Below are 22,795 nucleotides of genomic sequence, written 5' to 3'. Positions count from 1 at the left end.
AATAGAAAAGGAGGAGGAGGAAGAGGAGAGGAAGAAAAGAGGAGGAGGAGGAGAAAGCCTTTGTAATTAAATAGTATTTAAAACTCAAGCTTTATATACATATTACAAACTCAGTTTTAAAATCTAAACCTTAGGATACCATATGTGGGTTTATAAGGTGATATTTTCTTCTAACAATAAAATTTCACTGAGAATTTTTAATTTCTCACTGCGGGTGGAAATTGCGTACAAGTCCATATTCTTTATAACATATTAGATTGTTTATTAACTATATTTTTGTAAATTTCTTTTTCATATAGATAATTTCCTAGAGAGAATCATTTCTTATAATTCTTCATCTACCACAGTAATTAGCATCATGATTAGTCTACACTAGGGCTCAAAAAATTTTTTTCATGACTAAAGATTGTTTAATACATCATAGGAAAAAAATTACCAGTATTTGCTATTCTATATTAAGGCGAAAAAAATAATTGGATGAAAAAATTATCAATGGAACAATTATCACATTTTGATTAAAATTTGTTTTATCTAGACAATGTCCACAGGCAAAGAGAGGTAGAGGAATTGGATTGCTAGTCTTTCCACATCTCTCTTACTAGCTGACATTCAAACAACCTGCAGGTCCCAGCAATGACTTCGCACCTTTTTGGGGAATGGGAGTTGAGGGAACACCTTTTGTAACTATCAGTAATTGTATGGAATTGACAGAAGTGTTAGAAGATGTAACATTCAAAGATATTAAGCTACAAAGGCCTAATATTCATCACCAAGAATTCTATTAGTCAACAGAATGAGAGTAAATTCATACAGAACATTTAAATGTCCTTGCTCCATTTTTCCAAAGGCAGAAGAGCCTTCAAAGTCAGATATTTGCAAAGTGACTTCCCCTTTGGTCCTTCAATTACTCAACTGATTGTTCCAGAAAATAATTGGTCTGTGATCCTTAATATCATTTTTAGAACAACTTCTGCTAGGATCCCATTCTTTCTGTATTTAAAACTTGGACCACTTGGTCTGAGATGGTATTATGAGACATTAGAAAGCAGAAAAGGACAAGATGGTCACAATAACCAATTCCTCCCTCCCTTTGTAAAGGGAAATGGGCTATCATGTGACAAAAACAGAACCAGCGGAGGCTGAAGATATTGCAGTATTGGAGCTCCTTTGTAAAAGTCAATTTTTCCAAGTCAGGTTGTAATCTAAAGAACTACAATAATGAAATCAACTACCTAATGTGAAAAATTATAAATTGTTCACCAAATTAAAAGATAATAGAGAAAGTCTACATGAACTCTTATGGAGAAATTTACTAGGATTAAATCTGAGTGACCTCCTCACTACCACAACCTCATCCATCCCCAGCTTCTCTAGACACAGCTGGATCCTCAAAAGAGAACAGGTAAGGATGACCAAAAGACCTTTGGGGTAAAAAGCCTGTTTGGAAAAAGACAGCTCTGCATGGAGAGCACTGCTCTGCTGTCCTCTCCCCCTTTCCCCATCACAGACAAGAATGAAAGCAGGAACTGGAATTTGGAAAAAACCACTAAAGTACTTCTTATTCAAACACAAGTCACATTCAAAAGCATACACATATACAAGGGAAAAGGAGAGACAGTAAAAAAAGACTGTCAGCTATGGGTAAATAATCAAGGACTAGAAAAGTTTTGAAGTCTAGTAAAGCCATAGTGCTAAGGAGCTCAATATTCCTTTCTTTGAAGTTATAAAGAGCTAAACGTGGGAAGAAAGGGCCAGAACGTGGTAGGCATCATAACTGTTAAAGCTTAGTTAAGAATTACGTTAAACTCTATTTCATGTTTACAGCTACCTTTACAAGATTACTCACTAAATGTAATTATTGCCACATTTAGGTATATTAGTGAAGAACTTTACAATCATTAAAAAGTACAAAAAATGTGTTTTACCTGAAATCCAAATCAGAATAACATGTTTTACAGTTTGAATCCTGAATGCAGCACACCCTTCACTCCGTTTATAAAATAAATCCGCAAATCTAAAAATTTAAAGGATGTCTAACACCACAGCCTGAAAAGGTGTCCATTACAATGATAAAGCTCCAGTATGATTAGAGTTCATTAGTCATCATCTTCCCACTCTTCCTTCTGAATAAGAAGTAGAATTCTTGCTGGTGTTCAGTGGAACAAATGACTTTCACTCATCAGAAAATCTACTAAGCACTTCTACCATAGAAAAAAATATCCACATGTGTGCATTACCATTTATCTTCAGAATGCTTTCAAGATCACTGGCATGCTCCCAGATCTCCCTGGTGCCAGGTGAGCCCCTGAGGCTGACAAAGTTTAAGTTACCTCCCAAGGTCTCCAATTTGTGACCAAGACTTTATTATTTGGATTCCTCAGCTAGAGTTCCAGTTAGTAGATATATTTCCCAGAAGAGACATTAATCTATTTCCAATATCTGCTGCTTGGAAAAGGTTCAACTGAGAAATGCCCATTAATCTAACTGAGGTGTATCCAAAAAAAAAGAACATAAACTTTAATTAGACTTTAAAGGAGAGATACAGAGGTAAACTCTGTGTATCCAGTCTTCTTAAGTGTAGGATCTTCACTAGTTAATCTTCCTTTGACTGCCATAAACACCAATACCCTCACTCATTCAACCAATACCTAGTGGATGTTCACTGTGATTAAAACTCTTGTGAACCTCTGATTTTAAAAAGAAAACTTAAAACTAAATGCAAACCTGATGGCATCCATGGATCAGAAGTCGGTTTGGTCAAGGTGTTCACCTGCTCCCAATTGAAGTCATCGTCATCAGCTTGACTATATCCACACGTGCTATATGGCTCATCAAAGAGGCAACCCCCTGAAATGTAACAGAATAAAAAATAATGTAAATAGCACCAAAACTCTGGAATAAGCTATGGCGATTACAAGTAACTGTCAACCTACTTGATGCTAACTAAATTTGATTTGACCTTTGTGAAGAGGAACTGACCTTATTATACCCTCGCTAAGCACTAGTTGAATATTAACCATGCCTTGCCAGTACTGCTATATTATACTGTTTCTTCAAAAGGACCAATGTTTGTAAAATCCAATTGAAAGTAAGACTTAAGCAAATTTATAATCCATATTTTCTAGATTCACAGGAATTTGCAATAACTGATATTGTGTTCACTTTAATAGAATCAATCAGTTTTCAACGTACTTTCAATAGAAAAGCCATTATAATTTGTCCAAAAAATTAAAAGAGAAATGTTTTCACCACAGTACTGACATAATGGTAGGGGACAATGCAGTAGGACATAGTTTGCAAAATATTTTTCTAGGGATTATTCTAAATCTAACATAGAAATTAGTTTCATTTTAATATTTTGGAGATTTGAGGTCTCAAACTTAAGACCTTATAAATGTCCTCATTGTCCACAATTTTAAAAGGCAAGAATAAGTTTAAAACTAAATGTGATAAGCATCTGCCTAATTTTGGTGCTAGAAATACAAGTACTTAAATAAAGAAACAAAGAATGAAAGAAAATACAGTATATACAAAGCAATTCAGGCGTTTCAGCATTTGGGGCACACTGATGATTCTGAGTCCCACACCATATCCTCTTAAATGTCTCCTATTACTCTGAATTATTACAGTATCAAATATTTTCTCCAATATTTCACATTTCACGTGATTATTATTATTTAAATTTATGTTTTTAATTGAAGAAATGATTTAAAATTTTTCCCTGTCTACCTCCACCCCACTCCCTTCAAGAGTGATTAAATTGATCATATTATTACAAAAATCCTACTATCCATTATATAATGCTATTAATTATAGTAATTAAAAATATTAATTATAATTATTTGTCAATTATGAGAATTAAGGCTTCTGGTCAAAAAAAAACACAAAAATAAGGACATTATTAAACTATGTCTGCAGTGTATGCCCTGGCAGCAGGAAGCCAAGTAAAACAGTAATTGTACAAACTTGGAGATAAAACAGATGTTAGAGGTCTCCTAGTCCAATTTTCATCCAAATGTTTATGTCAATTCTACAACCTAGACAGATAGACAGACAACTTCTGAATGGGGGAAGCACTCAGAATTTTAAAAAAGCATCTCTACCATACAGATAATTTCCCAATTATAAAGGCACAAAACAAACTCTGCTTCTTGAAATGCCTACTCATTTATCTTAGCTCTACACTGTGAAGAAATAGTGAAAAATCTCAGCTTTTACACAGGAAAGCTGATTATTTGAAAAGAGCTGTCATGTTCTAAGTCGTCACTTCTCCAGGCAAAACATGCCCAGCTCCCCCTAGTTCCTCCCACTAGAAGGTTTTCAGACTTTCATCATCTTGGCAGGTGCTCTCTGAACACTCTCAGGTTTATCAGCCCTTTTCCAAAAGAAGGATTCCCAGTACTGGAGCCAGACAGAATTCAACAGGCTACTTCCCCTGACCTCATGCTCTTTCAGTAGTCTGGGCAGAGTGTGAGTTCTTTCTGAGCTTCTGTGCACCTGAAATCCCATACAAGCCTGAAATTCATACCACTGCCATTGAGCTATCTCTCCTCTCTTGTAATAAGGCAAGTAACTTTCTGAATGCAAACACAGTATGTACATTCATCCTAAGTAAACCATGTCTCCCTGTTCTCAGTGCATCACTCCAGCCTGTTGAGAGCCTTTGGATTCCTGATATTGTCATTAGGGTATTTGTCATCCTACCTAGACTTGAGTTATCTGCTAATTTGATAAGCATGCTTTCAATATCCACCTCCAAATCACAGATAAAAAAATGTTAAACAGGGCAGAGTCAAGGGACCTCAGACCCTTTTAAAAGATCTCTCCCAGCTTTCTGGCTTTGTCTAGTTGTTAGCTCCGGGCATGACAGTGAAATTAGTGGCCCTGAACACTGTCTTCTGTAACACTTTTAGCAGAACTGGTCAATTAAACATTCCACAGGGAACAGAAACACATTACAAAAATACAACATTAACTACATATTTCACCTTGACAACAAGTGGTAATTTATACTTCTCTCTTACTCAGCTTTAACAAGTTCAAAGAAACAAAGTGGATTTGTTTAAAGCACATAATACTAACAACTTTCCAATTTGGGGTAGGAAATGTTAGAAGACTATGCAAACATTTACGAGAAATATTTTCCCTTGGTTGCAAACCCTAAATTTGATATAGAAAACAGCTTCAGTACTATAGCCGTAAGTCCAAACAGTGGGTAGCACTAATAATGTTCAAAAAGAAAAAAAAATTACCATGAATTTTGACAGAGAAGGGGCCCCCCAATGGAAGCATAGATAGCACTTTGATGAAAGTCCTGCAGTGCAGTCTTAAACAGTGAGGAGTAGTTATAGGCGACCACAAAACAGCTCAAGGCTGGTTACAGATCTGGTTTATGAAACAACTGTTGGTACTCGAGATATAACCAAATATAAAGTCAAGAGAATGCAGAGCTGACAGCAAACCCCAAAGACTAACACAATGCCGGTGCAAGGATATAATTTTCCCTTTACATAAAGCTGTTTTTATCACTTGAAAGGAAACATAAAACATATGATATTGTTCTTTCTGGACCCATGTATGATTATCAAACCACTGGAAAATGGGAAAGAGTATGGATTTCTTATTGCCATAAGATAATCCCTCTGAACACCGATTTTCAGATCCACTGGCATTCATTCAACAGACGAGAGACCCTAAAAACAGCAAAGGTGATTTACTGAGCTAAAATGAGATGAGATTAAGGTAAACAACATCAGAATTGAAATAAACAATTTGAGAGTGAACAAATTAAACTTTTGGTTTTAAGGAAGCTTTGCATAGTGTTGAAAGTGAACCAGTTCCAGGATCAAACGTGTGGCACACCCCCATTCTTCCCCTGCTAGCTTTGTGATTGTGGACAGATCACTTGGCTCTCTGAACTTTGGTTTCTCCACCTATAAAATAGAGATCACACATATCCCACATGATATTTCTAATGATCTAGTTATGCAGCAAATGTAAAGTTCACAGAAGTGTCAGGCATGTTCAACCAGTGTCAGTTATTTTTGGTTCTTAAATCCTCCTTACCATATATACCTCATATAACAATTACTCTCATGAGTTCATTTTACTGCAAATAGTTGGAATATATAATTGGATATTTCAAAGTGTATTTCATAAGAAGGTGAAAAGTTGTAAGCAATCCTGCAGGCACACTTCCTATGGGCCCCCTACGGAGCACGTGGGAGCAAAGAACAGTGTTGGCTAGGTTTTTGTAAAATGTTTTGGGGCCAGCAAAGAAAATAATAAGGAAGCAAAGTCCCCTGAAACTTAGTGAAATGAATAAGCATTTCCAAAAATTCTTCTTAATTTTCAGAATAACACGGACAGTTTGCCATCATGTACAGGAATGTGGTCAGCAACAGACTTACCAAGGTTTCTCCACAACTGTCTTACTTGGACCAATGCCCAACAGCTTATGACTGGATTCTAGTCCTCCATCAAATCAAAGTAAATTATTTCTTTCTTGGGGAGGGGATTCAAGACTAAACCAAAAGTCAAATATAAGATGGATAAAAGGTAATGCAAAATGAGTGGGGCTGTGATCTGCATCATTTATATTCTCTCTCTCTCTTTCACACACTCACACACGCGCACACACACACACACACACAAACACACACATAACTCACACACGTGCCCACATGCTTACATCATACCTTGAGAAGAAAAGGCTTTTCCTTAGCAAATGTGAAAACAATAAACAATACTACATGTGCTGAATGAAGAATGAATTATGCAAAAGGAAGTGTGAAAGGATGTCAAATGCTCAAGTAATTGACAGCAGTGATGTCTTTAAAAGAAAGATGATTGCTTGGCCTGTTCCATGACATGCAAATCAAATGAAAATTAAATTAACAAAATCAAATAAAATTAAAAGTTGAATATCAAGGAAAGCAGAGCACAGAAAAAAAAAAATAAGATTACACCAGTAATATGGCAAGGACTCTACCATCACTACCAAGTAATAAAAAAGTCACAATTCATTTACTAGAAGTTTGCCACAAATTTCACTTTGAGCTTTGGGGTAGTCAGTGCAAAGAGGAAAATATGATTGATTATATAATTCTCAGTATCTATGAGATAATAACATGAACACTAAAACATTAATAGGGGTTAACATTTACTGAGGATTTGTTAATCCCCAAGCCAACCCTATAAGATAGATACTGTGATCTTCATTTCACAGATACAGAAACTGAGACACAGAAGGTTATACAGCTCACAAAGTTCTCAAAGCAGGAAGGTAGTGAAGCAGAGATTTGAACCCAGGCATCCTGTCTTGAGAGCCCACATTAACACATGATAGTGTCTTCTAAGCTGAAAACCCAAAAGGAACACGACTACTCCTAATCCTAAATCCAGAGAGAATTATCTTCCAAGGGCCCTGGTAAGAAGCAATCAACATGAGTTGATGAACAGGGCTCTCAAGAGCATCCACCAGAACAGAGCATTGGATTTTAGGGTCTATTTAGTAACATGTTATGACAGCATGTCATCAAACTTCGATTCAATAAACTCGATTTTGTGGAAACTCAATGCATTCTAGGATTAAAACTATAATACCCTTTAAATGGCCTTTATGCATATCGTTTCTCTCAATGAAGTCTTAATGGGCTGCCACAAGTTTGTGTATTTACTCCCCAACTAAAAACTGTAACTAGTCTGTGTTATTACTGAAGCATGAAGCCACATGCTTTAGAAATCAGATGAAATGGTGTTCGGCCTGATATTTTTTTCACGAAAACTGAAGTGTTTCAAAAGAACAGGTGTCTAAAAAGCCTATAGGCAGCATGAGAATTCTGCTCAAAAGTAATTTTGATTATAACTCTATCTTAGTCATCTTGGTATTCCCTAGAGCTAGTACATGGTAGGCATCTAATAAATTGTATTTAGAAAAATGAATAATGAATTTCCCAAAATTTTATGCAGAATTTGGCTGCAACACATTTTCCTGAAAATTTTTTTTTAAATATAATATCCATCTAAACAATAAAAACAATCTCAGCATAGCCCCACAAAATACCCAGCCCTGTCCTGGTGTATTCCAAGATGAATTGCTACAAATGTGACTAAATCAATGAACATGTTCATTTTTTATCACGGTGAAAACTATAAGCCAGTTAAATGTTAATGAAGTCTCCACCAATTATGGCTTTCATTTAGAAAAGTTGAAGTCTTTTTTTTTTTTTTTCCTGGCAATAATTAGATAGCAAGGCTAGCTGTCTATAAAGGTCATTCTTAATTTATTTGCATATTGGAGGGAATTTATCTTTCTTCTTGCTTTAGAGTAACAGAAAATTTGAGAGACCTAATAGTATTACATCATTAACATAGAAGCTATAAAGGAGAAGATGGTCCACTTTTTCCCCAAAGGAAACCTTATAAGATCTTTCACATGACCTTCTATATCCTACCAAAGCTCTAGGCCTGGAGAGAAGACAAAGGTAATTAAATTCACAAGGATTAGAGGCCACCAATAGGGCAGTACTTAAATTTTTTTGATTGTGACCCGTGGTCTTGTATATGTACATTTTACGAACCAAATTTATCTCTACTGGCATACACTGACATTTTTCATTTCTGTTCTGTTCCATTTTGTAAAAGGCAAATATAGATCCACTAAACTGACTTCATGATCTTTCAAAGGGTATTATCTTTCATCTTTAAGATTTGGAGGTGAGAATCATTACCTGGGACTGTTCATTTAACTTTAAGTTATTAATCACCACTACTATGGCAGTCTGAGTGCAATCTGTGATCTGCAAAATTCTCTGGTATTAACAACTACCATTTTGTGATCATCTGCCATGTGCTGCCAGATTCTGCTTAAGGTAATATCTAGTCATTTTTTCCCACTTACTCCTCACAACCAGTATAAGACTATTGTCTCAATATGCATGATTTGAAGAACATGTTATGTAACAAAAACCATGCAAATGTTTACATGTATTATTGAATCTTAAAAATCCTAAATGTAAGCATTAATATCCTTTGTGCCAATTATCAATGTATTACCTCTCAGCTCTAAATTCACATCATTGTTTGCTTTGCAAAAGTATATCCGAGCCCTCTAAGTTTCATGTCCCAGTTGGCAATATGTTAAGCTTTGACTATAGAGGGTTCTAGAGAGGCACTGCGGGAGAGAGCAGTAGGCTTGCAGCCCTCCCTTGAAGGTTCCTCAGCACATGAAGCTTCTCTAGCACAAGGCAGGGACTTCCCAGTGCCCAGCTCCTCCAGTGCATGGTGGCCATCAGTGCCCAGCAGGGAGCAGCTTGCCCCAGCAGCCCCATGGAGGTTTTGCAGCAGAGCGTTTCCAAAGGGACACTTCCCATGAACAGCTTTGCCTGCCACCCTAGAGGACACATTTCTTCCAAGTTATATCAGCTCCATAGTGACTTCTGTGCCATCCACTGAGCCATAGTCAAGCCCTGGATCTCAGCTCTAGAAGGATCTCCTTGGAGCTCTATCGCTGCCCCGGAGCAGTGGCTGTTCCTCATTTCTGCTATTCCTTTATTCTTTAGAGGTCTCTTTACTTAATACTAGCCAACTGTTTGTATTACTATCCGCTGTTATAGTTAATTATTCCATATAATAAACACTCCCTGTTCAAATTACTTTGTAGTTTGAACAATCTCCTGATTGGACCTTGATTGATAGATCCCTATTTTCACAAATGGCTGTGTGGAGAGGTCAAAAACCTCACCCAAAATCACACAAAATTCAGTGTAGGGCCAGCATTTCAACCAAGGTCAGGGTCCAAAGTTTATACTCTTTCCAGTCTACACACTATCACTCTTAACCCACCTACATAAAGTAAGCAAACAACACCATATACTGTTTATATACTGATTGCTACATGAATTGCATTGCAAATAAGCTCCAAAAAGTGCTGTTTACAAGAAACCAGTGGAGGACAATCAAATGCTAATTTCGTAAACTTTATTTTGAGTTGTTTTGCCTTTAACAGGTAAAATTGACTTGTAGTCTCTAGCAATGGCTTTTCCTATAATTACAGTCCATTAAAAGTTATTTTCTAAAAAAGATGGTAATATTCCTTGAGGAGATTTCTGGAACATTGTTCTCATTTGTTCTAAATACAGAATGACCCCATTTAAAGCAGCCTTTATCAAATGTATGAAGTATTAAATGGGTCTCTCCACAGGGAAGGCAGATCAAAAACTAGAGCTAAAGTTCCCCCCAAAAGAACTGATGTTATATGTTCTCCTTTCCTAAAATACATGTAATTGCAGGTGGTCCTAACTATTTATTTCATGTTTAAGACAGTGAAATAAAAGTCTATAAACTAAACATTTCAAAGTAAAAAGAGAAAGTGAACTATAATATACATAACTGTTTTAAGAATTAAAAAAATACCTAAACCAACATAGGGAGCCACTCCTTTCTTCTTGTAAATCAATCCCAGTGACACCTGCATTTAATTGCCTGCCAAACAATGAAAATATATAATGCCTCTCAAACTTTCAGTGCCCCAGTGATGGTTAGTGAATCAGACACTAAGCATTATAGAAATGTTCTTTTACATAATTTAATCTAGCAAGCAGTTTTTACACATTGCACAGGCATTTAAATGGCTAATGTTATGCACTATTATAAAAGCGCTATTTGCCGATGGATATATTTTATATAATTCAAAGGAAATGAGCTGCCTTATTCTTAAAGTTTCTGTGGTTTATTACATTTACTGGATATTTCATTTTATATCAATCTATTGATTCCTAATTTTAAAAAAGACTTGACTGCAACAACCATATATTTTTCTTACTGACTTAAAATCTGTTTCTTTTTTAAGTGGGTAATAATGTTATTTTTATTCTCGAATACTGTACAGATACAGTCAAATCATTAGGACCCTAACTGTCTGAGTTTTCAACATACAAATTAGTACCTCATAGAGTTGCTATAGGATTTAATTAAACCACTCATATGTATTCCCTATAAATTCAAATCTATCTGAATATAACACCGGTGCTCTCATCCGCCACACCAATATTAAAAACTATAGTATGAAAACAGTTGTTGCCTCTCTCATAGCAACAGGAGTAAAAAGGGAAAACAAATTGACAGACTGTGCATAACTGTCTAGGGAGAAGATGATCAAATCTAGGTCAGTCAGTCCTTTATCACCTGATCCCAGAATGGCCTGTATTCTGAGTCCCACACTGGAGCAGTGGTTCTCAAAGTGGGTCCCTCAACGAGCAGCATCACCTGGGAACTTGTTAGCACTGTAAATTATCAGGCCTCAACCTTGATTTACTGAATCAGAAATTCTGGGGTGAGATTCAGCAATCTGTGTTTTAACAAGCCAGACCTCCAGGTGATTCTGATGCATACTAATGTTTGATAATTACTGTTCTAGACCGACCCATTTACCTGGAATCTTTTGGGAGCATCTCCAGGAATCTGTGGTTTTAAAAAGTTCCCAGAATAATCTAATTGACCTATTTTAGAAAGGAGCTCTAGATCAGTAGTTTCAACATTTTTAAGATGGTCTCTTATCAGGTTCTTAAAAAGGCAAAAACCTTCTATGTTTACTTATTTATAAATTATATAATGTAGTATTCTACATATGCAAATTATTAGAGACACACATATAACTGAACTTTTAAAGTATGAACTAGAAAATAAATATGAATTGGTGTTCAAATATTTTTTTCCATACATCAATGGATTGTATTATATTCCTCAAAGGGTGTGGAGAAAGCCTTTGGAGATCACTGCTCTAAATAACTATTTTTTAGTCATAAATATCTCTCAGATGAATAAGGACAACAGAATAGCACTGCTTGATCACACTGTTCCATGCTCTAATTTCAAGCTAAGAAACCCTTGTTCTGTAATTTTTCTCTAAGTGGAACTACTCAACAAGAAGAGATACCCTAGGAAGAAAACAATCCTGGTTGTTGGTCAGAGATACCCAGAAAATTTTTTCAAAAAAGCAAAAAAAGAAAGAAATAGAATTTCATTTTATGCCTAGTAGCACTCCTGCCATCTTAGTATGATTTACAAAATCAATCTCTTGAAGATTAGCATAAAATCATTATCTGGGACAGCTGAGAAACTTCTTAACTCACCAATATACAGTACAACCAAGCCATGCTATTCAGCTTGTAATAACCAGCCAATGATTATTTTCACTGGATGGTGACTAACCTAAACTCAACTAAATGTATGTCCCTCAATGAACATTCTTTCTACATATCACATTCACTGAGTAGAATCAAATTAGAAGAAAAAGTATATGCAATTTCCTATATCTTTTTGGTAAAACATTTATTCCAATTTTCTATCATTAGGAGTACTTATTCTAAAATAAAAACTAGAAACTTGAAGGCCAATCTACTTAATTGGAATCTGAGACTTGGGATACATTAAGTTCTAGATCTGTCATCTAACTGTTCTATCTTTGGACAAGTCACGCACAATGTGTCTTGCTCACTGTATGAAAAGGGGACATGTAGCACTCATATGGGCAATGAATGTACATGATTTCAACAATGAAAATGGGGGAGAGGGGTGATAGGGAAGTCTTTCATTTAGTCCAGGAGCCTAATAATCATATGCCCAATGACCTAGAACTAAAAAATGGGAGAGATGAGCTGTGCCTCTCACGCCCACCCAATCACTGTTGCTTCTTCCTTCATGCCTCTCTCTTAGTTTGCACATCTCATTGAGTTCAACATACTTCTCTTGTTTAATCTGGATTTTTGGGGGGAACAGTGTACTGGTCTTTAACCCAAATGTTTCCTAAAGAATTTTCAGGGGCAATTCTGACAATAAGCAAATCCCTGAGGATTTATGCCCTATAGAAGCTGAACTTGGTGGTGAATGTGAACGTGTACTCACTGTTTCAAGACGACGAACTGCAAAGAAGTTGTGCATACTATCTGAAACAGGAAATTAAAGTGACAGGCATCTCTTTATTGATATCATCTGTGTTGGCTGATGGCATCATAAACCAACGGATCAAGCCAAAAACCTGTGAGTCGGCCACCTCTCCACTCAACATGTTACCCCTCAAACAACTTCCTAAATGTTTCTCCTATCAGCTTCCTCCTCTCACCATACTACAGTCTGAGTTTCATCTCATGTCCCCATTGAACTTGACCCGCCCCCTCACATCTACATTCTGCCCTCTCCAGTATATCCCACACACTAAGAAAAAGTTGACCTTTTATAAAACAGAAAGCTGAAAAGAGTCTCTCCCTACTTAAGAAATTCATCAGCTCCTCACTGCCCACGCGATAATGTTCAAATATTATCATGTGACATATGAAATTTTCCTGATTTGATCCTTACACCTTTAATTTCCTGCCATCGCTTCCCTTTCTTAGTATACTCTGGTAATTCCTGACTATCTGCAGAGTCATCCCAATGACCATGCTACCCACATGTCACACATCTACCTGTGCCATCCCTGCACCCCACCCCTGGAGTCTGGCTGGTAGACTCTTGTTTACAGTTCAAATCCCAGCTCACATGCCCCTCTCCTGGGTACTTGCTGCTGATTTCTTTTCACAGATACAGTCAATTACTCCTTCCTGTGTACCATCACTGCAAAATATAGGGCCTCCAGATGCCCTTACACCCCACATGGCAACATGAGTGTGGGCATGTTCATCTTCTTGACTGCTCAGTGACCTCCTGGGGCCTGGACAATGTTCCCTTCACCTGTGTGTATCCAGTCCTAGAAAGGTGCTGCCACTCATTAAATACTTACTTTAAAGTGTGGTGTAACAAAGGTAAGAACAAAAACCATTTACTAATCTATTAGAAAGGAATACTAAAGAAAAAAAATACTATAGACTCTATTCACTAAACACTATGGCTACACCCAAGGAAGAAGAAATCCTGATTCTAAAATTCTTGCCTTTTTGATCTGACTTCTGGCATCTCCTTCCCTCCCTCCCTCTCAGTGCCAGGCATTATGTTGGGCACTGAGGAGGAAGGAAGAGGGGGTTAGAGGATTAAAAGAAACCCTTGTCCTCTGGGAAGACAACTTGGGGGTCAGGAAGAAGTTTAAAAAAATATGAAAAATGCTGTGGGAGCCAAGAGAAAACAAACAAATAAAAAAACAACTCACCTCAAAGATCTGTTCTTAAATGCTACAGAAAGAGAGAGAGAGAGAGAGAGAGAGAGAGAGAGAGAGAGAGAGAGAGAGAGTCAGCAACTAGATGTGAGAGTCTAAGATATCCATGGCCTGTTATTCTAAGAATCTGCATAATAAGGCTGTTATTTGGCAGACCTCAGCATAAGTCAACAAAAAGCACACAGATTTTCTGTGTATCATACTGGAATTTTGCTTTAATGTCTCAGTTGGTTGTGTTTGATTTTTTGTAAAGAAAAAAAAAGCAAAAGAATGTTAATGATTATACATTATATATCTTTCCAACTTATGAAAAATAAAAATAATGAATACTTATTTAACATCAAACTTCAATTCTCAGGTCATAAAGTACACTTTGAGTAAAAATAATTCATTCTATAATTTTTAAATTAGGAAGCTGGATTCCATGCAAAATTCTCCAAGCTAAGAGCAATACTTATATAGCACAAAAATTATTTCTTTCCAGTTATTTTACATGACTAATTAGTGTTAAAATATAGAGAACTAAGAACATTAACCCTTCTCAAGGTGAATAAAGCTGGAGTGTCTTTCTTTTTTTAATTGAGTGCTTACTCAATATTCTATTTACTTCTTTAGCAGATACTATTTTGCCACTGACTAGAGAGAACAGGTAGTCTGAGGGAACATCCCTGGACTAGTAAGCAGAAGGTCTGGGTCCCAGTCCTTCCCCTCCCCATGTGTGACATTGGGCAAAGAAACCAGCCAGCAGTGTGGAAATATGATGGAAAGAATGTAGATTTGCCAGTTCCAACTCTATCAACTTAAAAGCCTTTCTCATCCCTTTGTCTGTAAAACCATCTACCTTCTAGAATGTTATAAGGATTAAATAACTTTGTATATTATGTGTGTGTTTATATATACATATATATTATATATCCATCTACCTACCTACCTGCCTGCCTGCTTATCCACTTACCTAACTATCTATAGAGTAAATAGGTCAATGTTGGCACCCTTTCCTTTCTGGTCTTCAGCATCCTGATTTATATTAAATAGCATGAATGAGTTAGATCATTGGTTTTTCAAACTCAGATCTTCAGAGTAAGGTAGATCAGATCCCCTCAGATTGTGAAGGTAGGCCCACTGCAGGCCTTCCTAAAACCCTGCTTCAACCTGATATATTCAACTTTCATTTGCTTTAAATGATGGGGTTCTACGGGCAACAAAACTTGCACCAAAAAAATAGTTAATACTTTACTATATTTGAAAACTTAGCACTCCATGTTAAGATTATACATTCTATTGTTTTTCTGTCTCTTCTCTAAATACGATACTTCTTTATCAGAAACATAATGCAGGTTAAAATGTGTTGCTGTGTATCAGGTGGATGGTTGAGGGGAAACTGATTATAATATAAAACCTAAATAAAATAATATTAAATAAAACAAGCAAAAAGGATGGTCAAGCTCAGTGTTAAAAAGGGAAGAAAAAGTTTAGGAAGAGGTAGAGAGGAGGTAAAAGAAACCATAGAAATATGAACATTGATGTGAGGGCTGGCCAGTTTCCTGGCCTAGGTAAAACAGAGAACACAAAATCACGAAACCAGGAACCCACTATTCTCAATCTTATGTAAGGTGGAGCTTCTTTGGGGTGATTGGTCCTATCTAAGTCAATCCAAAGTGATTACATCGTATGTGCTGGAAAGGAACATTTGACAACATCTAATGTAATTTCAGTAGGATTCTTCTCAACCCACCTCCCTCCTCAGCATATGTTTGCTAATGTCTAAAATTATTTGAATCAGTTTACATTTTTTCAGTCTACAAGAAAGACTAAATCAAAATCTAAAACCTGAAAAACACTATATGAAAATGGGTTCCTACAATCAATCCTCTAGTCACTTCTCCAAAAATGATTTACTTAGACCTATCGTGTGCAGGCCCATGCAAACAATCCGCAAGTACAAATAACTAGATATGAGATATTTCTTATTTTGATGAAGATGACTTAAAGTCAGTAGACATAGGAAAAGGTGATGGGGAATAGTTTCAAAAGAAGAAAATATCAAATTTGATGAATTCATAATAGGCTTGGGATGTGCCCTATTTGCTCCAGAAACATTTGTTGAGATATTTTAAATTTAAAGCCAGGAGAGTAGAGAGCTTTGCTTTTCATGAAGTTCCCCACTCCCCACTCCCCCACCATCATTTTGCTGAATTGTTATAAGAATCTGTGGTTAATACTGGGATTAGTTAATCAAAGTGTCATCATATAGTTGGTTTTAATCATCTGAGTGTGTAATTTTACACTCGATCATGTGTAGCCTGGATCTCTCTTTCTTATAGGATGCTCTTTCAGTAAGCTTATTGTTAGCCCTTGGCCATATTGGATACTTACTTTTAACAATATCTAACCTAGCACTGGGTACTTGTTAACTAAGAATAAACCCATGTGGATCAATATAATATTGACTGGGCTTAAGAAATACTAATCCTTTATGGGACCAGAAATTTGTCTAGAGGAAACTTCGCAGACCAGCTTAATTTCTGTAATGTCTAAGCCAATAACCAAATAGAATTCTAAGAGCCAAACCCAACTGCTAAGGACAAGCAGATAACTCTGTCTCAGCCATCTCTGGAAAACACATCTCTGATTAGATCTCTCCTATAGAATTCCTAAATCATATTTGTGGTACTGATTTTGCCGATATAAATGATATGCCCACTTCTCCCTGGGTTTAAGAAAATAAGAAGAGGCAGGCACCAGTTTTCAGCAGCACACTTGACTGATATGAAAGTTCTTGAGTTGGGAGTAAAAACCAAGTTGCATCAATATCAATTTTTTTCTCCATAAATTTCAGAAACTGTCTATCATAGAAATGCAGACATGACCTTAGCCACAGGAAAGCAGAATGTGGCACTACTGCTAATAATTCTCAATAAAGACCTTCATTATACTGAACTTTTATATATTGCTAACTTCAAAATTAAAAAATGAAACCCAGGGAGAACCAGAAGATTTAATTAGGTCGGGGGAAAACTTGCTTTAAAGAAAACCTATTATAGATAAATTGTTAAATCTCTAGACCCACCAAACATTGCACTATCTCCTTTCAACATTTTAGATATTAACACAAACATCAATCCCAATTTACAAACTCGGTGGCAAGCCTTCACTTTCCTAATGCATTTGCAGTAGAGCTCCAGAAAATACCAACTTTCCCTACACCACAAAACGTTTCTTTGAAGGTTACTATTCTCCTGTCCTAGCACTGTTCTCATTCTGTTTTACATATTTTCTTATAGAACCTTTTGAGACAACAGAGCTATCCATGATATGTCTGCACAAGACAAATGAATAACGTACAAATTTTTTAATTCCTTAGGTTTACAAAGGTCTTAAGGCTTTTATTCAAAGGGAAGTTCACTGACCACTTGCGTCAGAATTACCCTGGTAATTTCTTAAAACAGATCCTGAGCCCCACCATAGACCAAAAATTGGGATGCAAATGGGGTTGGACCTCTGAATTTTAGGTCAATTCCCAAGGATTCTGCTGCTGGGTGAGGGGCAGATAAGAGCTCTGTTATGGCCATTTTCCTATCCTCTCATGGCATCAACTGGTTCTGAAATAGGTGCTCCTCTGGTACCCATTTCTCTCTCTCCTGAGGAGTCCAAGCTCATCAAGGTTATTCCCACATGACCAGAGGACCCCTCCACCTGCATCCTCACCTGCTCTCCACGCTGGTTTGGTACTTCACACACAACCACTCTAGGCTCCCATACAAAACAGGCTCTTGGACTCCTCCCCACATTTACTGGAGGCACTTCCCAGCTACCATCCCAGCAAACTCGCTCGCTCAACTCTAAGAAGAGCCATTGCCACAGAATGTACTAGCTCTCCTCTTTATTTCTGGGTTATTAGCTCTTTACTGAATGCCCATAATTCTCACATGCATGAGACTGTCCTTCTCCCACTGGACAGTGTGTGTTCATGCACTGGTCTTCCCGACTACACAGTGAGAATCCAGATCTTACTGAAGAAGCAGCGCCTGGTGCCTGGCTGCCCAGGGTGGTCACATCTTAACTGTTTGTAATAAGACTGAAGAACTTCCAATTTACATTTCTACATAGGAACAGAGATCACTCAAAGTATTTTGCAAGTAAGGAAACTAAGGCTGGGGTGTTTGCCCGATTTATCAAAGACAAGCCATCCATCATGCAATAATAGATCCATACAAGGGCACTGTGTAGCATGGTCACAGATGCTAAAACACAGGATTTTAATCTAGTTAGTAATACGAGACACGTATGTGACCACCTATAATTCAGCATTGTGTTGACAAGGTGATATAGTACTAGAGATTACTAAGAGGCTATTTCAGATTAGGAAGAACAAGGGAGACTCCAGAGGGGAGAAGGCATTTAAGGTGTGGATGGGGGACAGGTCAAGTCTTGAGGGATAAATAGAGAGAATCCAGAGAGCATAAACACAGAGGGGAAAGTACACACTGTGAGAAGGCTATCATGTGTGCATGAAATCAAAATGCACTGCAGAAGAAATAATATAAAGGGAGGCTGAAGACCAGGCCACAAAGGCATCTGGGAACATTCTGGGGTCCACTCTGGGCAGGAATGGAATGACCATACTGCCACATCCACGATTCCATATCTATCCACTACAGTCTGATGACAAAGGAGGGCAAAAGTTTTATCCCATCTTACAGACAAGGGAAGAGATCAGAAAATCGCATTGACTCACCTACAGTACAGAGGTAGACGAAGGTAGAGGTAGAATTTAACCCTTGGTTTCCTAACCCCTAAGAGGTACATTTTCCTTACAGTATAATTGTTATACATAATTAAAGATGGCTATTCTGTGGATGCTCCTTGCATCTCTACAACTTAAGCAAATTACATCTTTACTAAAATGGACACGTTAGATGTCATCTTTGAATTTTATCCCCAAACAGCATTGACATCTTAACACCACTGTGTAGAAGAGCACAAATATTAAATAAAGACTTGACGACAACAGAAATAAGCTAATTTTAAAAAGGCATGGAGAAGTGAGATTCATTTTCTCAAATAGATACCAGAGAAAATTCACTCCTAGAATCAACCACCACGAATTCTGCCAAACAAATCAATCCTTTACAAACTGAAGCATGTTAAGCATGAGCGCTTAGAGATGTAATACTGTGGCAGGCATGTTTACAGGAAAATACAAGGAAGCATGGAATTAACTGCTTGTTTGCTTTCCATTTGCATCAGAAACCTGACCTGACACTGAAAGCATGCACAATGAATCATCAAAAAAAAAAAAAAACACAGACACTGTGGCAGGGTGCTGAGAGATCAAATCTCCTTTCAAAATTGAAAAGAAATGCTAATACGCTCCAGCTCAGAACTGCTATACTAGAAAGGAAATTAATATCCAAGCTGGAACAGCATCTACTGTTCCATCCAGTAAGATGAAAACAATGGTGTTTGGCCAAAGAGTACAAGGAAATATAGGGGTCTGATAGGAACAGAGGAAATGAAGACGGATCTTACAAAGAATCCAAAATGAACAAAGTCGTTCGTGCAAGTGAAACTCGAGAGAGACAGCAAGGTTTACGTTGTAAAGGATATGACCATAGCAACCTCGCAGCTTAAAACTGTATTCTTTAAACTCTTGCCTCAGCTTCCCACACAGAGGATGGCAGATAACTGGAAAGGAACCAGTGCAAAATAAAAAATGTGTACAAGAGCACAAATATAATTAATTGTAACCTATCTTTTTTTAAAGGCAGGATTGCTATACAAAAGTCTTGGTTACACTCTGCGCCAACAATATTTAGAAAAAGAGAAGGAAATAGAGGCAGATTGTTTTCGTTTTATTTTGAGTCAGTTTAAAAGCTAAATGACATACAACTGCACAGAATAAAATTCTTGCATACTGTCTTCAAATCCTATATTTGCTTTGGACCCAAATTCAATCGGATCAGCTATTAAGCATTTCAATTACTCCTCCAAATGAACCGTACATGTTCTCAGCTATAGCAGGAAGGCTATCCTTAACCATACCCTAAAAAGGATGTGCTGCCGTTTTCTTATTCTTCTTCTCGCTTCTGGTCCTCCTTCTCTCTATGAAAAAAGCCATGCTGATTGAAGGGATCACAACATCTAACTCCTCAAAGGACCTTTGAAATGAAAAAACCAAGCTTGTTTTCTTCTTTGTTATATGCTCTAACTTCCATCCCTAACATTCCACGCTCACCTCTAATAGATCTACCTTGGCTCTTCCTGGCTGGTCTTTTTTAATCCTAAGCCAATCTCTGGTTCGTTTTCACTGATAATTCTCCCCTTTCCTGTAGAGGTACATGTCCTAGCTCTCCTCCTTATTTCTACTACTACTTGTTTGAGTTTTCTGATTATTATTATCTTCAAATTCTTGGCTCCAAATATCACAGAGTGTACCGTGGTAAATTTACATAAAAAAGCAGTTTATCAGAGGGTAGCTAATAAGTGGTAGACTGAAGAACCATGCTTTGGCAGTGACCCAGAGAGGAGAGACGCAGACAGGATCAGGCCAGAGGAGCAGTCTGTTTAGAAAACTGAACATTCACTTCACTCTGCCCTCTACAAAAGCCACACAGTGAATCAACTCTAACTAATCCCACTGGTTGGCTGCAGGCAGACATAGATGCATATACCAGCTGCCAGGGAGAAGACAGAGGGTCTCGCCATCTCCCTTTGGCCTCCTCAGAAGGAGGGAGGTCCTGTCTCCCAATTATCCGGAGATTGCCCTGAACCACTGCTGTCCACTCCTGCTGTTTATTTCTCAAGAGAACAAACTGCAAAAAGAATAAAGCAACACTGCTGCAGAGATACTGTCACAGGTAGTGCAACTGCCAGTCTAATCAAAGGACTTGTTGCCTCATTTTCAAGTGGCACAACTGTCTAGCAATTATTCCAGGCAATGTGGAAAGGAGCCTGACATGTCAATACGTAGAGAAAAAGAAGACAGTAAAGGGAAGTAACATCTTGGGAGCCTGAAGTCTAGTCTATGGTAAATGATGCTCATGTCTACTTGTTTACTATTCACACACTCTCTCATTCAAATATTTGCTTGGCATATATGTCCATATTTGTTTTAGATTCAAGCACTTAAAGATGATAATTTGTATTCTATAAAATTCTGCCTACAGTGAAAGTTGGTGGGGGACGGGGGAGAGATCACACTTGGTGTATTTAAACTGCTCCATGCGAGATCCAGCACAATGCTATGCTCATTAGAATCCTTAATAATCATTCATTGATGACAAAAACTGTAAGGTGCACGATTAAAAGGGTAAAGAAGAAATAGAAAACTAAAACACAATTATACAACACTGGTTAAGGTTTAAAATGTCAACTAATCTATATCCAACAAGAAGTTCTAAGGCATTTTCACATACTTGAAATATAAGCTTGTCATTTTGAAAAATAAAAAAAAAAAATAAAAAAGGAATACTGCACCATTAAAGACAAACTGGGCAAACTTATAGCACACACATGAACATGTTAGGGATGCCAAAATGAAATAGGAGGAGATGTGCTAAAGAGGAGGAGGAAAAAAAAACAAGGTGAGTAAAGCCAAAAATCCAACAGTGTAACAGATCCCCAAATGAAACAGTATGCGTAATAGTATGCAAAAAGAAAAGAGAATTATAAATTAAGCCAACAGAAAATGGTGTGATTCCACCAAAAACATTAGCGAATACACTCAAAACAAAAAACAATGATATAAACAATGATAAAAATGGCATTTATAAAGAGAAGCAGATTTAACGATTGAAATGTCTTAAAAAGCAGTATAGCAAAGCTGGTCTGCAGTAGTACATGAACTAACTCGCTCTGTTGATTCAAACCCTAGTTATGTTGCTAAAAGGGAATGAGAAGGAATCTGATACTTACTGATCATCCACTATGGTTATGTAGCAGTTGCTTAATACTCACACTCAACAACCCTGTCATACAAAAAGTATTGTGCTCATTTAACAGATGAGCATACTAAAACTTGCAAAAATAAGCTTCTCAAGATTACATAAGCAAGTTAATAACAGTATCTAGCACTCAAATCAAGATGTGCCTGCTTTCAAAACTTATCCACCTCATTTTTTCCTCTTTCACAAGTATTGAATAGGATATAGAGGTTACTGGCTACCTCTCAATGGATGTTTTACAAAATTACTAATTTTTCCAAAAATGTTCAAACTAATTTATATGGCTACAAAAAGTTTTGTATTCCCTTCCAAACTGGCTTCAATACTCTATACAAATCAAAGATTTGTAAGGCTGGTCCTCCATGTCTTGTTTGTAACATTTCTAGAATTCACGCTTTCCCAATCATTAAACTTTTAAATTATTTTTTTTCTTTAAAGAGAGGTTAGACAATTAATAATTATAAAAAAGAAACAAGATTTTAAGCCAAGAGTATCCATTAAAGTAACAAATAAATTTAGAAAACAAATTCTTTGTCAAATGGCCACAACTAAGAAGTCAAAGGCCATACAAGCTGAGTAGGTAGTTTTCTGAGTATTGTTTCCATAGACAAGTCTGTGTCAAACATTAATAAAACCTAAAATTAACCATTACTGCCATGTTTCCTACTTGTATAAATCACAGAGATATTAAAAAAGAAGG

General features: G+C 36.9%; 1 protein-coding gene across 5 annotated transcripts in view; it reads right to left on the bottom strand.

Moving 5' to 3' along the window:
• The window catches only part of PTPRM (protein tyrosine phosphatase receptor type M), a 699,551-nt gene that overhangs the window by 532,981 nt on the left and 143,775 nt on the right, over positions 1-22,795 (bottom strand). For all 5 annotated transcript variants that reach the window (XM_039845844.1, XM_039845843.1, XM_039845845.1 and 2 more), the window contains exon 2: positions 2,725-2,847. In XM_039845844.1, the coding sequence (XP_039701778.1) occupies positions 2,725-2,847 (123 nt within the window). The remainder of the gene's footprint in view (positions 1-2,724; positions 2,848-22,795) is intronic.

Source organism: Pteropus medius, unplaced genomic scaffold, assembly GCF_902729225.1.
Source record: "Pteropus medius unplaced genomic scaffold, Ma_sr-lr_union100, whole genome shotgun sequence".
In the NCBI taxonomy this organism is placed as follows: Eukaryota; Metazoa; Chordata; class Mammalia; order Chiroptera; family Pteropodidae; genus Pteropus; species Pteropus medius.
Note: the sequence above shows the minus strand (reverse complement) of the source record. Positions and strands in the feature narration are given on the sequence as shown.